Genomic DNA, 17,180 nt, shown 5'->3' on the forward strand with positions numbered 1-17,180 from the left:
ATATACATACAACTTTTGGGATGGGTTGGGTTTGTCGAACATAGGACTTGCTTGGCCCGGACCCTACCTACATTATATGCAGGCTTGATGTGAGTCCGATCTAGACCAGGCTTGAGAGAAATTTGATTCCCTAGGCCTAAGAATTTGCAAATTGAGTAAGTTGGGCTGGTCGAGTCGGGCTAAGTTAAATCATAAATGATCATCCCTAATCCCACATTTATAAAGCTAAGCATATCCCAAAAATTAGAGTGGATAGTGTCGGTTCATAGAAACAAATAAGCATTGAAATGGGCCATTGTAATGTATTTTATACAAAAAATGGATGATCTTTTTGAAAGCTATAGAAATGGGTGATTAGAATAATTCTACAAGTGTACATTTCATTTCCCAATTTGGCACAACTGCTTCTACCTTTTTGTCACTTTGAGAAGGTGGATGACCAATTAAACTATAACCAAGATTTGGTCATTGGATGTTAACTTGACATTAATTGAATACTTAGCACTACTAATTGCTAATAAAAGAAAGGGTAAATTGTTGTTTGGTAATTGCAATCACCTCCTCTAAACTTTCTAACATAGTTGCAAGTAGACCCCCTCTATTAGAGTCCTCTAAGAGACATGAAAATGTCCAAAATACCCATGCAATTACTCTTTTCTTTTATTCATAAAGTTTGTATTGTTTTTAACTGCATTGGTATTTTGAACATTTTTGTGTCTATTATTAGAGGATTCTAACAAGGGATCTACTTACAACTGTGCCAGAAAGTTTAGGGGAAGTGATTGCAATTACCAAATTTAAAGGGAGGCAATGGTCAAAATTTTCATGGGAGGTTTTAGAAATTTACCTTAAATAAAAGAAAAAAAATTCATTAATTCATTCAATGCAACAACCAATTGAGAACACGAGATTCAATGACAATTTAGGACAATTGTACACTTGTAATACATCATTTACTATAATGATAGAGGAGTAAAATATTAAATATACTTTGATATGTAGGCACTTTCAATTACCATTCATGTTGAGAAATTATCATCATTATTTTCAATCTTTAAATAGGTTTTAACAAGCATGTTATAAAAATACTTGTTTTTTCCCTTTTTTTTTTTCAATTAGAAGTTGCCTGTTGCAATATGAAGTAAAACCATATTGCTGTACATAACGACTTAACAGTTTTCATTAAACTCACCTTGGTGCCTGCCATATCAATCATATTACCTTTGTGACTAACATATCATCTACAACTTGTTCACGTTAAATATAATGAATCCAAAGCCTTGAGAATGATTGGTTGCAAAATCAGGAATGATCTGATGATCCACCACCTTTCCATACTTGGAGAACTTTCTGAAGTTGTCTTTAGCGATATTTGTTGGCACCCCACCAACAAAAATCTTCTTTGTTTTAAAATCCATAGATTGTACAGAGCCCTTAGGTATGGTTCTTTTAATTTCAACTTGTTTTCCATTAATAACATAGTTCTCTTCAACAACCTTGCCAACAACTAATGGATTAGCATAAGTAATAAACCCAAAACCCCTTGGTTGCCCGATGTATCGATCTTTCATTACCACTAAATCGGTTATCTCTCCATATTTTCTGAAATACTTTGTGAATGTAGATAAGAAGATTGTCTTTGGTTAATCCACCAATAAAAGTCTTTCTAGGACTTGCTCCCTCTCCTGTCTGGTCATTGAAGGGCTTTGAACCCAAAACCTTTAGTATTTCCTAAATATGAAGACTTTGCGATAACCAGCTTAATATTCAATGCAGATTGAGAAATTATAGTCTTCAATTCAGTTTTTAAATATGATTATTAAACATGTGAAGAGAAATTACGGTCTTTAATTTCAGTCTTTAAATATGTTTTATTAAACATATGAAATACTTGTTTTGCCCTTATTTATACTTCAGAAAATACTACATAAAAGGGTAATTTTTGTCCAACCAAAATTCCAGAAATATTATGAGAAAGTTCATACATTTTATAGTAGTATAGATATTTGTTTAACTGTTAACCCCTACAATCTCTGCGTTTATATTGCTTATTTGTTTGAAGGTGTAGCTTGTTTTTCAACAATAAAGTTAATCACATTGAGCAATTTTCTAATTAATTACTGAATACACTAATTAAGTTTTTATTTCATTGCTACTTGATTTGAATCTTCAAGAAGACTTTGCTTCAGTTTTGGGGGAAGGTATTTAAACTCAATCTATTCAAAGCTTTAAGTTATACCCAACTTACCCCCCTCTTGGGTAAGGCCATCAATCCAAACAAATTATATATTCGCTTAAAAATTGTGCCAATATATGCTTTATGTTTGGATAGAATAATTGAGCTTTTCCCATCCCTTAAAATTTTAAAAATTATAGTTTATAAATACTTAAGCATAGTATTTTTTTAATGAAATTTGAAAACTAGATAAAATTATATAAAAAATAAATTGATATATTTTATATGATATGATGATATAATTTTATGATTTTTATTTAATTAAAAACAAAAATTGATATATCCATAAACTCATATGAACAGTCTTCTTCTCTTTATTCAGCCCATAGAAAATTATCATTTGATTAAATACAAAAAAAAAAAAAACTATCACTTTCATTCTAGTGAATGGTTTCTATTTTAAGGGAGCTAGATAATTAATTTTCTTTTTTATTATAGCCTCATACAAACAAGAATTATGAATTTGTATGTTAACAAATGATAGTTAAATTCTTTGATATATTTGATTGTATTTCCATATATTTATTACAATACAATTTTTCATAAAACCCACTAAAATTTATAATTCGTATGAATACATACACTTTATTAATCTTTTATATTTAGTATTATTAATATATTTTTATAATTTATTAAAGTATCTATAATATTTTCATACGTATCAAAAAAATATTTTAATACATCTCAAAAAATGTATTAGAATCAGTCGAAATTGACTTACATTTCTACCCCTGTGATTTGCATTAAAGACAACAACAAGAAAAGGAAAGCAAAGCAAAAGGAAAAGAACACTACGGTCCACGGGAGAAAGGACTCATCGCTTCTTTCTCCACTGAATGCATTGCTTTCATACCAGAGAGAGGAGAGAGAGCTGCTCCTCTTCTGTGCATTCCAGTGTCACATTATTATTTACCATTAGTCTATTACCAATTCAACTTCTCCTTGCTTCTTCATTCCTTCCATCTTCTTCGCCATCTTCTTCTTCTGCTCCCAACTACTTTCTCCAATCTCAAGCTTCTTTATGCCATCAGAGATCTTATTATCATCTCATACTACATAATCGCTTCAATTCCAATATTCCTTCATCTCTCCACATCTATCTCCTTCTCTATCTTAGCTATCTTTCCATGTCTGCGACTCTGTTAGCCCTCATACTTCTTTTATAGACCTCAAAAGATTTAGTTATTTTTGAGTTTTCGCACTGTTTTGAATTATGGGTTCTTCTGATTTCTGGGTTTTCGCGCATTGCTTCTGCTTCTCTTGGGCTGTATAATCATGATTTTATGGAGTTTCTATGGGCTAGTTTGCTTGGAATGATTTCAGAAACTGCAACTTCTGTTGGGTCAGACCTGGTTTTTAGTTTCCATATATGAACAATCTTCCCTGATGATGTTGGTGTCTAGATTCTCCTAGAGACTGGTTCTCCAAAATGTGTTCTCGGGAGCAAAATGCACTAGGGTTCCTGAATTCGTCGAAGCAACAAATCGTTACGAATGATAATGTAAAGCTCGCCATTACCAAACCATTCTCCATAAGGTAACATACAGGCATAGTTTTCTAGGTTTCCTTGCTTTTGATCTAGCTTTCAATCCTTTGATGAGATTATACCATGGATGCATGCACATAGAATCCATGCTTCACTTTATGTACTGAAACCTGATTATGCGTGTAGCTTGGTCGTTAGAACCCTTTGTTTGGGTTATTTTCGTACGGGTAGTTCTGGTTAATATTCACAATACTCAATATCATGCAAAGGAGATGCTTGATTAAGTTCTTCTACCTAGGTTTCTAGTATCAGAAGTTTAGTTTTTTGATGTGCTGTTTAATTGGTTGGATTATCATGTAAAAGAATTTTAGAGTTCTTTGGGAGTTCTTTTTCCTTTTCGTAACACTAAATGTTTTATGTTTAGAGTTTAATGATCATATTTTCAAAGCCTGTTGGTTGTTGAAGAACCATCCTTAGATTCGGATTGATTTTCAACTTTTTGAACGTTCGGAATGTTAAATTTGTTCAAGCTCTGTTTGCTTTCTTTATTTATTTTATCTTCTAGTCGTTTGTATAATTTTATGTTAGTCTAAATGTCCAATGTTCTATTCTGGGTATAAATGTGTATATCAATACTGTTTTGGTGGTTTTCATGTTTTTCTTTGCCTCTTCGTTAGCAATTTTAATATGATTTCATGTTAGATTTTACAGCAGTCGTTATTTCTGGCATATAAATGCTCTTGGACCATGAAGCAGAACTCGAATGGAATTTATTTATACAACTTTCACATTAAATGGGTTGATAATCTGTTTAAGGAGCAATCATTTTCTCATCATGTTTTATGTTTCAGGGAGTATGTTTTTGCAGCTCGTGAGAGAGATATCTCTCATAATTGGCCATTTCCTGATGAATATTTGCAAGTCTGTATGAAACATGGTGTCAACAGAGTGCTCCCACCGTTTGAAGCTCCTGATTTAGTGAGGAATCCATCGCATAGAGAAGATGTGGGCTTGAATTGTGCTCAGGATAAAAAAACACATGTTAGTTTCTCTGAGAAATACTTCCCAGCATTTGATGAACAGAAAAGAAGTGTCAAACTTGAGAGTGAAACCTACCTTGATGGAGCAGTTTCAGACGTTTCGAAACGGGTTTGCCTTTTATCTATTTCTGCCAGTAGATACACTAATGGAGAAGAAAATGGACAAAAATTTGATCTTGCTTGCCATCATGTGGTTCCGAAAGTTCACTCTTCAAGTACTTCTCCAAGTCCAACCTGGCATGCTGATCAGAGTCTTGTGGAGATGCCTCCTAATAAGAGATTGAGGCAGAAAAGAAAGAAACACAAGGGGAAACCTAAGAAGCGCTTGCTAGTGGATATTTTTGCTACAGCTAGACCTTGCATTTTGGAGGAACTGGATAGGAGTCACACAACAGATTGGACAACTTATCCAATTGTAGTGCCACATGCTATTGATCCGGGTACCATCAAATGTGAAATGTCTGTTGATGAAGGCAAAGAAACTATGGCTATAACTGAGCAAGATTGCAGGCCTAAGTTAATCAAGGAATTTAGGAAGGGAAAACACCCAAAAGATGACAATACAGGCAGCATTAATTTGTCAGGGAAGAAGAGACGTACATTGAAGATCAGCTTTAATGGAAGCATGTCCAAACTAAGGGACAGAAAAACAAACTCTATTACCACAATTGAAAGAGATAAGAAACCTATAAAAGCTGAAAGCTTTGTGGACGAAGAAAATGAAAGTATGATTAGTGTTGAGCTTGGTTGCAAGTCCAAGTTAGAAATGGAGTCCTGGAACCTGAAGCACCCAAAATATGACAGTGCAGGAAATGCTAATTTTTTAGGAAAAAAGAAAACAATAATAAAAATCAAGCTCAATGGTTCCAAATCCAAATCACAAAGAGGAAAAGTTTCTGGTGTTAGAACAGTTCAAAACAAGGTACTATGACTAATCATTCTCATATTTTCTATGTGTTAGTATTGCCAAGTTCCTTTGGAGACAGAATATTTCTTTTATAGTCCATGCACCTTGATAGCTATATCATTTTATTAGGCAATAGAACCACTATTATTGCTTTTATTTTGTCTTTTTTGACAGGACTCTTGTGATCAGAAGCAGCTCTACCACTAGCATTGGAGATCCCAGACATCTATATTTAATTTATGGTAAGTTGGTTAATTACCTTTATCATCATCTATTCCTAGAATTTTTGGTAGAGGAGAAATTCACAAACTGTTCTTTGTATTAGCTGTGAGCACGAATAGTTCTTAACCCAAATTTAACAAAGCATTCTCTTCACTAAATAGATTATATTTAAAATTCAAATTATGGCTATATCTAAAAAATATGAAGATTCTTACCGACTTTCTAATGGCCCTTCCTAACTAGTCTTTAAATCAAACTAATATAGTAGAATTTCTGATTTTTTTCAAAGCTACTCTTTTAATCCAACTCCTTAGGAACAAATTATTCAATCTCTCAATCCTTATGGAACAGGTACATCACTACTGTACTGTCATTATAGAGCTTTAACTTATCAAGAAAAAAAGTAGAGCTTTATTAGAAAGGCTACATATAATCATCTCAAATTATTAATAGTTGTAGCCAGATCAAATGAAGTTCAAATTCATGATTTTATTAAATTTGGATTATCTGAATAAAATGGCTGTTCAGCAGACTGTGGAATCAATGATAATGCCCCACACCAGTGATAAAATACATGGGGCCCAGAGTGAAAGGTTAAATGGTTGTGGGTGCTATGTATTTTATTATTGGTGTGGAGTTTTATCATTGGTTCCACAGCCCGCTGAACAGCTATTGCGTTCAGCTAATCCTTTCTCGATTTTAGTAGGGATGAGCTAATAAAATCTATTGAAAAGATGAACTACCTCTCATGTCCTATTTACAACAATCAAACAAAATAAACAACTAAACAAAAAAGAGTGAAAAGCAAAGAAAGTAACATGCAACTTTTATGTGACATTATTACCCAGATCAGGCAAGGATTTGGCTGGATACTGTATTGGATTACAAAATTTAGACTAAAAATTGAAGTGTCCAACATGGCATCCTTTTATAAGTATCCAGGTATCATATTTTGTGAAGCAGAATCTGTAATGATGCATATGATTATTGTTTATCGTGCTTTAGGTAAGCATGACATTTTTAATTGTCATTTGTTTTTACTAGAGAACTTTCCAAAACAGAAAATATTGACTACTGGATTGGTCATTTGTATTCAAGTCACGATTATGAATTGTAGCCTTCGTCATAAAAGCTTTATTGTTTTTTATACATAAAAGACAAAATTCTACCATCCATCATATTTTGTGTCTCATTAAACATTTTCTCAATTCCATTATCCAGAATTTGTTCAGTCTGTTACTTTCTCTTTAAGATCTTTCAGACCTCATAGATTTAAATTATTATAATAGGCTGTATATTAAAACATTGGTCCTCACTCAGAGCATGAGTAGCCAGTGTGACAGGTTCCTCTCCCATGGTTATCTATTGATGATTGCCATTGCATATTTAGCTATTTTATACATCATTCCGTTATATTCTCTGGTTATAGAGTTAGTTCTATATTCTTAAATGTTAGTAGATGATGCCACTGTGGATGGTAAAAAGATGCACCAGCCTCTAGTTTACTGCTTGCCTCCAATTTGTACGTCTTGATAATTACCAATTCAAGCTGGTGGTGTTGGGGAAGTTGGACTACTTCTGAGGTCCAACATGCATCCAGTGATTCACGGTTATCACTGTTATCGTTCAGAATCCTTACCAATTATTATCTTGTGATGCCCATTCCCTTTTAATGCTCCATTCTTTTTTTTTTTTTTTTTTGATCAACAGAAATTTTCATTAAAAACTTTGAATCAAGTACAAAGGAGGGGAGAGGTAAACTGTCCTAACTCTCAATTCATTTGCAGATGCTCCATTCATATTAAATTTCAGCCACCCATTAGTTGTACTTCTCCCATCATTTTCACCTAGGTTTTTCTTGGGCATGTATTGGCAATAGCCTCCACTAGGTTGTGAATTTGTTGGAAGCATATATTATCTGTTCTTATCTGACAGAGTGTTAAGGATATAAGAAACTGGTTGTTAATTATCTGCAAAAAAAGAATAAGCAGTTCACACCATAGGGCTGCTCACTAATTCCATGTGGATGTACATCATGAAGCTATATGGTTACCAGAACATGTGAGAGTTTAAGCTATGCAGCTGCTTTTGCTTGTTAACAATTTTCTTGGGACTTATCTCATTGTGGGTTTCTAGTTGCCCAATTCCAATTTGATTGTATTTCATATTTGCATGGAGAATGTTTTTCTATAGCCAATTCCTTCATTGTCAAGATTGTAGCCTGTACCTGGTTTGCATATCAAGTCCAAAATCAAGTTGTTTCTCAGAGTTGGTAGTTCATCAAGAAGTGGATTATCCAAATGATCTTCTATCCTGCCTGACTTGGGACTTTGACCTCAATAATGAAGGCTACTTTCTGGTCCTGGATACAATCGGCGGGACAGGGGTACCATTGGAAATGGAAATTGGTTTTCTTCTTGTTTTTTGTAATAATAATAATAATAATAATAATAATTTATAATTGCTACTTTATTATAAATAAACTTTAATCATGAGAACTTTTGCAAATGTATATGTCTATGGCTGAAGTTTGAAGCTTTGCCATGACCAAGACTGAGGTCCATCTTCCATGAATCATGCCTTTTCTTTTCATTTTTTACACGTCAATTTTTTCAAAGTCAACTTGCTCGAATTCCTAGGATTTTATATCAACATAAAAGAAAAAAAAAAGTTAATTGCAGTCCTATGACCTATCATTTAGGCCCAACATCGTGCTCATGGAAAATTGGATGTAGTTTGAGCAAGTTGTGCCCATGAATAATACAAGTTTGTGAATTTCTGTATCAAGTCCAATCAGGTGTAGGATCTATTCTAGAATTTTTTTTTTCAAAATTTAAACCAGTTTTATATTTTTCAAAATTTCATAATCTATTTAAAATTCTAATTAGTTAGTCGAAAGCTAGGTTTGGATGGTCTTTAATTTCCATGGGTAGCGTAAATTATAGGCAGCAAAAGTAGTTGCTTTAGTCCATGCGAGGTACTTTGAAATTCAAAATGATATGCATACATGATTTCTATGAATCTAAACTGATAAAATGGATCAGCATGGAATCCAACAAATACATATACTCCAAGTACTTGGACGGTGGGTCAGCCAATAACAAAAAGGGTTTGTCTATGGACTGTATCTTGTTTTGAAATATATTGTGTTTAATAGCTTTATCAAAATATTAATTGATTACTAACGACCAAATAAGAATCACAATTTTGATGGTTAAGCATCGTTTCTTTTCCTTGCTCCAGTTTCAGTCCATCAGAGAACAATCATTTCCTCTCAAATCAGTAACATAGCACCTTAACTTAGAGGTTTTGCCTCTTAAGCAGCTAGTATAAGTTGAGACTGTTTTCCTGGAATTAACTCTGTAAATTTAGAAAGGCATTGTTTATCATTCTTGATGGAAATTATTTGTTTATTTGTGTCCTATAAACAACAATCAGCTTAAGATATTTCATATCTTATTCAAAGAGGAAGTATGGACATTTTCAAAAACATATTTGCCATCTCTGGGTTTGGTTATGTTACTTCTACTTCCTGTTCTGTCAATTCTATTGGATATTTGTATTTACTTTTCAAAAGCATCGCCAAAATTTATATGATTTATAAGCAATTATTGTTTAATGTTCATCAGATTCCTAATGCCTCAATAGCAGTGTCTCAATTCTCAAACACATATGATGAACAACTGATCAAATAGAGCTTCCAACCTGCATGCAAAGGCCTAATAAGCATCTGGGGATCCATGGAGAAGATGTCAGTGATAGAAAGGAAACTTAAAGTTCATACTTAAGACTTAAGTGAATGAAGCTTACTTCTCAGACATGAAATGCGTAAAATCCTGCAGCATCATTTCTTTAAGGCACATTTTTTCAGTTATCTGTGAAGGAAGAACAATTGTAGCACATGGAAATTCAATCTGGTTCAGTAAAATATAATTAGCACTTCCGATTCTCTATGTACATAGAAGTGAGCTACAACCACTTAATTGCTGTCTGAAACGCTGCACTGACAGAGTTTGCATCTGCCTTGACCATGGTCACAGCATTTTTTTTTTGCCACCCTCCAATGAAATATAAACTTGCTAACAACCCAACCAAAAAGCATATTACTAGATGTTTTGAACTTGAAACAATTGAGGATCGTGCCCTTGGAAAATGCAGAGACAGTTGTCGCAGTCTCACAGCAGATGTGAGCTTTCATTGACGGTACTGGTGCCCAAAAGTGCATGCACTAAATTGAGTTCAGTTCACAACGGCTGGATGACAGATGCTACAATACATCTGTTTCCAAGATGAATATAGATTAACAGACAAATTAAAAGCAGAGTTCTCACAAATAAACTCGTATCAGAAGAAAAACCCAACAAGCCTAGTTTCAAACAGAGAACCCAACTCTAACAGATATCCTGTTTCAATAGAAAAGAAATGCAATCTGCAACTTCATAAAATTCAAAATCCAACAATTTCAATAACTGATCACATGGCAATTAATTTTTTTTTTCAAAAATATAATCACATACAAGTGAACATCCCATGCGTTAATCTAGAATTCTATGATAGAGTTTATTTATATTTATCACCATGCTAGATTGAGATGGTTTGGTCATGTGCATGAAGACCATTTACAGTATTGTTAAAAGGCTTAAAGCATACAGATTCCCGAATAACTCGCTACATTTGAATATTTGTAAAAGTAAATTCTTTAAATTGCTTTCAAAGCGCTTTTAGGATTTTATTTTTCGGACTTCAGACTTTAGATTTAATGAACGCCACCTTAGTCTTAGAGCTCTAAACTGTTGGCCAATTGCACCCTTTGGGATGGACGATCGCTAATCACATGCTCTTACACCAGTTACATCCAATTCGATCCACAGGCCTAAAGTCCAAACTTGCTGTGTTGCATACCTTACAAGTGCAACGTACAATCACATTCTAAAATACTTACAAAAAGTGTCGATTCTCACCTTCTTCCACAACTCAAAACCTAAACTTCACCTATACTTACTGTAAGGTCGTCCCTCCCCCTCCCATATCTATACAAAAACCACCATATAAACCTCTTTTTTTTTTTCTTTTTTCTTTTTTGGGTGAAAGAAAGAAAACCAACTCACACACCCTGATCTTTCTGATCAGATGTGTGGTGTATGGTGCATTTATGGGGGTTATGGCCTATTATGCTTAATATCAGTTAGGGTCAAGGAGGCTTTAGGCTTATGCCTTTCTTATCGAGCGTATTATTGTAATTTACATTTTTTTCACTGATGACGTGAAAAAGAGAAAACCAACTCACACCGTGATCTCTCTACTGGAGCATTTACAAGTGTTCCGTTTTTTTTTTTTTTCTGATGTGGCATTCATGACACATCAGCAATTAAACAGAATTGGTAAGAAAATTACATTTGGCACTCCTTTTTTCAAAAATAAAATAAAATAAAAACACTTTTGCAATGATTAGCTTCAGGATTCGGGAAAGGAAACATTTTTTGAATGGCCTTGGTGATCTTGAATCAATAAGGTGATGTGGTACATTGAACTTTGAAAATTTTGACTTCCTTTTTGAGATGTCATTATAAATATATTATAATAATAAGTCAAATCACTTTAAATGCCTAATCGACTTGCATCTCTATCAAATAATTTTTTTTGTGTTTCTCAATAAAAAAAAAAAAAAAAACAGTTGAAATGAAACACTTATAAAACACTATGTGGTGTATGGTGGCATTTATGGGGGCATAGAAGAAGATAATGGCATTCCTCTATTGTCAAAGTAGGAATCCATATTGTTTGAAAAGAAATATAAGTTATTGTTTGTCGGGAGGATTATTCTTATGGGACTATTATGCTTAATATTAGTTAGGGTCAGAGAGGTTTTAGGCTTATATCTTTTTTCCTTGAGGGTATTATTGTAATTTAATCTTTTTTTTTTTTATCAGTGGTCGATTATACCTTGTTGAGAAGGCTACAACTAAGTATTCTTTTAGCATCTCAAGTCTCCTCTTTTTCTGTTCTTTCACCTTCTTCTACACTTAATATTATTTTCTACCTTTAGTTTTGTTTTACTTTTGGTCCAAAAGCATTTCAAGTTATGTGCATGGAAGGGTATCATCCCTCATGCACTAGATGACAATGTCTACCCATACAGAATCTCTGGTTTCCTTCTGCATCATCAAGCTCTCAGATTATTTCTAATAAATCACCAAAGAAATTAAATTGACAGAGAAACAGCTAGACCAGATATGTTTTGGTCGTTAGGCTTTCTTTATCCACCTTCTCCATCTGTATTCATCATGTCCATGTCTGTGATCGGCTTGGTATTTTCAGCCATGGCTGGTTACTTATAGATAATAAAGGGAAAAAAAGCCTCCATTACTCAAAGTTGGGCAATTCTCAGAGGAAAACACCGGGCAAAGATGCCATACTGTCTACCACAACTGGCTTAATTAGCTTGTTTATCTTGTATATATGCTCCCGCCTTTCTTGCTGCTGTCTCCTTGGGCCTTTTCCTAGACGAGGGGTCCAGGTTTAAGATGGTCATGCAGTTCAGTTCTCACAATACAAATAGGTAGAGTGCAAAACATTGTATTTTGTATGTATTTGTACTGTACATATTTGTAAAGAGTACGAATACAAATTGTACAGTGCAAATACATATTCTTTCCAGACTGAGCTTTATTATAAACGAAATTAGGTTTAGTCAAAGAGCCAATTTGGCAATTTGGTACGACTACCTATGTTCAGTTCATTTTCTGGGTCTGCAACTTTAGCAGTGTCGACCAGACTTTGGCACACAGCTCTTGCATAAAATGGAACAATGTTCGACTTTTGAAACTTAAAAGGGTACTATAATGACTTCATTTAGACTCATCTGAATCTATTCACTCCTATGGCTTTCTCTAAAAATAAAAATAAAAAAACATCTTATGGACTTTTATAGTAAATTACAGTAGATGGAGATATGATAGACATGGCGCACAGGCCTTCTGTAATCTTGCAGGCCACAGACCTGCTTTTTGTGTAATTTTGGATGATTGGGATTATCCAAAATAATTAAGTTCTAATTCATCCAATTTGACTCTTAACAGACTTGCCATTTTGTGCCCATTTCAAGATAGTATTTAGATCTTTCTATTGAATTGATGACCCAATTGGTTAATTATTAAAATACTAATTGATTTTTTTTTTCTCTTTAGGTTCTGTTTATTCACAAACATATTGGAGGGATTGATCGATGCTTCTCAGCTCCCATCATCGTCATCTCATTTGGCTATTTCTCCTCTACAGCAACCATGATATATATATATGCGCAGCTCTTAACACAAGGCCTGACATTGCTTGATCTCAAGTCGAAGGCTTTGTTATATTCATAGTTGGGGTTTTTGGCAATTTTTACCTTCTTTCAAAACTGGGGGACAAGGGTGAGAAAGGATATAAGATACCCAAAGGGGGCTTGTTGATGAACTTGGTTATTTGTTCACATTATCTGTCTGAAACTTCTTGTATTTATAGCTAGGGATCGACCTTCATCTGTCAAACAGTGTATGCATTCTGTGTTGCTATGAGCTGCACTTTCTACTTGATGGGTAAGAGTTATGCTACTAGAAAATGGTCTATGTCTCCAAATTTGAGAACTTTCCCAAGGAGATCAAGAAATCTCTGATCCCCTTGTATTTTCTAGCTAGACTCAAAAAACAAGATATGGGATGACTTTTATGATGTAGATCTAGGTCCTTTGGATGTTAGAGTAGACATGGTTCTGTGTTCCAATTTTAACAATCTAAGGAGAAAATGTATTTGTAATTATTAATTCTTTAAAGTACTCTAAGCAAATGCTTGAAAATTCATATTTCCCCTACTTTTAAGGATTAAGACTTTTATTGAGTTTTACCTTACTGATCACTTCCAAAGTTAACAGAATTTATGCATGAAGGTTAGTCCATATGCAATTCAACAACAACATATCTGCACTGCAATTAATGATCAAACGATTTGAAGAATTCTCTCTTATAATAGCATATAAGACATCCAAGTGAGTTCACTTTGTTTTTTTATTCTTTGTTTGTACAGTTGTCATGTTTGCATTAATTTACATATACAAGATGAGTATGAAAGTAAAACAAGATAAAAACTAACACAACCAAAACTTATTTGTTAGGATGAATTGGATGAGTTCTGTTGAGTGACATCTCTATCGTAGTTACCTCTCTCTTGATAACCGTTTATCATTCGTATGACACGGATTAACTTTGTCAGCCCACGGCCCTCAAGTTGATGGTTATCATATATAGCTAGAAATGAACTGATAACAATGAGATATTTCTTAATTTTCTGCTTGCGCTCTTGCAAAAGAAAAATGAAAATCAATTTCAATGTGTTTAATGCAAGAGTGAAAACTGCATGGATTTGCACTAAAAAACGATTGCATCAAGGTTATCACACCACAAAATTGGAGAGAAGATATCTAAATGTAGCTCATGAAGCAAAGATTGAAGCCAAATTAGTTCAAATGTGGCACAAGCTAAACTTCTAGCTATATTCACTCTGTGCTCCAATTGAATTTGCATCATGGTTAATTTGTTTTCGAGAAGACCAACAGACTAGATCAGGGCCAAAGAAAACAAAACAAACACAATTCCCATCGGGGCAACCAGCCTAGTTGGTGTCCAAAAGGAATGACGGTGTAGAGAAAAAGAAGAAACAACAGTACAAAGACAATAATGTAGGGTGCTCTTCAAGTATCTTAAGATACACTTCACTGCTTCCAAATGTTTAGAGGTAGGATTGATCATAAAATGACAGACTTTGTTGACATAGAATACTTAATATATGGATCCATGAGAGTGAAGTATTTTATATATTTCAAAAGGAAGAGAGATCTGAACATGGGTCACCCTAGTCAAAGAATTATAGCAGACAACAGAGAAAACAAGTAGGTGGAAAAAAAAAAATTCAGACCACTAGAAAAGAGTTGAGAGAGAGAAATGGGGTATTAGAAGAAGAGAATCAAACAGTCTCCCAGCTCCCTTAATCGTGTTTTTTATTAGTTTTAATCATAAATAAATGTAAAATTTCAAGAAGACAGCAATACTAATAAACACTTAAAAAAGACTAAGACCCACACCCATTAATCTATACTACCATTAAAAGTGTGAATGAGAGTATGTAACTTTTGTTTGTCTAAAATACCCTATTTTTTAATTTGGTCCCTCGCTAACTCTAAGGACAGAAGTGTAATTTGAATTTTTGTTTTCGTATTTGGTGGTAAGTCAAAACAATTCAATCTTTTGGATTAAATGTGTCAACCTTGATGTCATTAATTAAATAATAATAATATTAATAGTGTGCTAAGTTTGCAGCTAAACTAAGTAAGTTCCTCTAAGCCATGATTGTGTTAAGCAAACTTACTATAAAAAGAAATTGAAGCATTGTTTGATTCAACTATCTGAGCTTTGCATTTTCAATACTATCTCCAATCTCTTCAATGAGAATGCTCAGCACAGAAAGGCTACAAAAAGCTTCAAAGGCTTTGGAGTTGCTCAAGAGGATCTATGCTACAATAACTCAACATAGAGGAAGCCTACACCAAGTCTTGGTTTAAAAGTCATATTTTTAGATTCTTGATGTAATTAGTTGATTGAGATGTACTTTTTATGATGCTTAATAAGACTAAATTTAGTTAAATCAACCTTAGAGATCAACGGCTAGAATAGATTCGATTCTTAGAATTTCTTGGACTTAAATAAGTTTTAGATTCTTGAAAATCAATATTGAAATGCAAATTAAAGGGAGAATCCCCAAACCTTTAGACAAATGTTTTTAAGGTTTCAAAGTGTTGGGTTATCAATAGTCAACTAGCCAAAGTCATACAATCGACTAATCTTAACAGTAAAGGCATAAATTGCCCAGGCTCTATAGTATAATCAACTACCCAAAATAGTATAATTGACTAATTGTGGCAGCCGATGCATGAAATGCTAAACTATGTGATGTAGTTGATTATCGTAAAATGTATAGTAGACTACCTGTGATAGTTGAGGCACAGAAATGCCCAAATTGTGTGGAGTAGTTGACTACCCAAAACAATATAGTCTACTAACTCTAATAGGCTGAGTTATAACATGTATCATTCGACTAAATTGGAAATTTCAGTCGACTAAAGGAGAAAAAAGATTCCTCTGCCTGTTTAGCAAGTATTTTATCATGTTGGAGACCTTTTAAGTCATTACTATGTGTAGCCCAAATCAAAGGGATGGAGAAGTATGGATGGATGGAGTCGCCATCTAAACTTTTTGGAATAGGGAATTTGGGAAAACTTGGTATTTTAACAAGAAAAAATAAAATTTCTTAATGATTTGTAGCCCAATGGGAATGAGATTCTTTAGGATCTAGGGACCAATGTATGATGCGATAAGGTATTATACACCCACACTCACCTCATTAAACCGATCTCTACCTCAATGTTTCAAGGAAACTTAATAATTCTTTTGGGCTTAGGAAGAACAAGCTAAAATAACCACTCACTAAATTAACAAAAGAACCAAATGCTATATTTTCAACTATTCAATATATTGAATAGTAGCAAAACAAGAGTGAGCATAGAAATGACAAGAGTAGCAAACAAAGAGAAAATGAATTAAGTGATTGATTAAAACATGCAGGTTAGGACTTTCTTGTTGAGTGGGCTAAGAATTAACTATTTAATGGTCGAACTAACTAGGGTTAATAGTCGAATTTCAAAAAAAAAATCGGTTCGAACCCAAGATTTGAATTCTTTGATTTTGTAGAATTGGATTCTTCTAGGATCAATCTAGCACTGCATCAAACCAAATTTGAATTCAAAAATTAAATTGAACATACCTAATAGAAGTCCACAAGTTGCAGCTCCCAAAGTGGCAGTTCACGGTCAAAACTTATACTCAAATTGGCCTTCCAACTGAAGATGGTGTAGTTGATGTTGAAGGTTGATCCTACAACTAGTCTTCAATTGAATTTCTTCTCCAACTACCTTGGATTTGTGCAGATGTGAAAACCATTTCAAATCTGATGAGTTTCACTAGAAAACACAACAGAAATAATGAAAGAGCAAGGTCCCTCTAGTCTGGTTCAAGTTAGAGTTTATAGGAAGCAAGAGAGGGGAAAAAGTGCAAGAGAGTAATTAGACTAGTAATGGGCGAACTCTCCTTCTTGTCTATTTAAATAGACCTCACTCCTAATGTAATTAGGACTTATCCAAATCTGATTTTGGTAAGATTTGGAGTCCTAATTACATTAGATAATATGGAGATCCAAACCCAT

General features: G+C 33.7%; 1 protein-coding gene and 1 pseudogene across 3 annotated transcripts; one reads left to right on the top strand and one right to left on the bottom strand.

Annotated features, from left to right (window-relative positions):
* Nucleotides 1–1,111: 1,111 nt before the first annotated feature.
* LOC148873215 (heterogeneous nuclear ribonucleoprotein 1-like) lies at nucleotides 1,112–3,152 on the bottom strand (annotated as a pseudogene).
* On the top strand, nucleotides 3,020–9,849 carry LOC148873216 (uncharacterized). 3 transcript variants are annotated; one of them, XM_088985739.1, is made up of 4 exons: nucleotides 3,020–3,772; nucleotides 4,574–5,684; nucleotides 5,844–5,911; nucleotides 9,521–9,849. In XM_088985739.1, exons 1-3 carry the CDS (start codon nucleotides 3,666–3,668, stop codon nucleotides 5,874–5,876), a joined length of 1,251 nt encoding a protein of 416 aa, XP_088841865.1. In that variant the 5' UTR covers nucleotides 3,020–3,665; the 3' UTR covers nucleotides 5,877–5,911; nucleotides 9,521–9,849. The 3 variants fall into 3 exon arrangements, with proteins under 3 accessions (XP_088841865.1, XP_088841874.1, XP_088841882.1); XM_088985748.1 differs by lacking the exon at nucleotides 9,521–9,849 and adding an exon at nucleotides 7,602–7,993; XM_088985756.1 differs by lacking the exon at nucleotides 9,521–9,849 and adding an exon at nucleotides 6,740–6,977.
* Nucleotides 9,850–17,180: the final 7,331 nt, after the last annotated feature.

Source organism: Nelumbo lutea, chromosome 1 (genome assembly GCF_056320005.1).
Source record: "Nelumbo lutea isolate HS-2025 chromosome 1, American lotus-T2T, whole genome shotgun sequence".
Lineage (NCBI taxonomy): Eukaryota > Viridiplantae > Streptophyta > Magnoliopsida > Proteales > Nelumbonaceae > Nelumbo > Nelumbo lutea.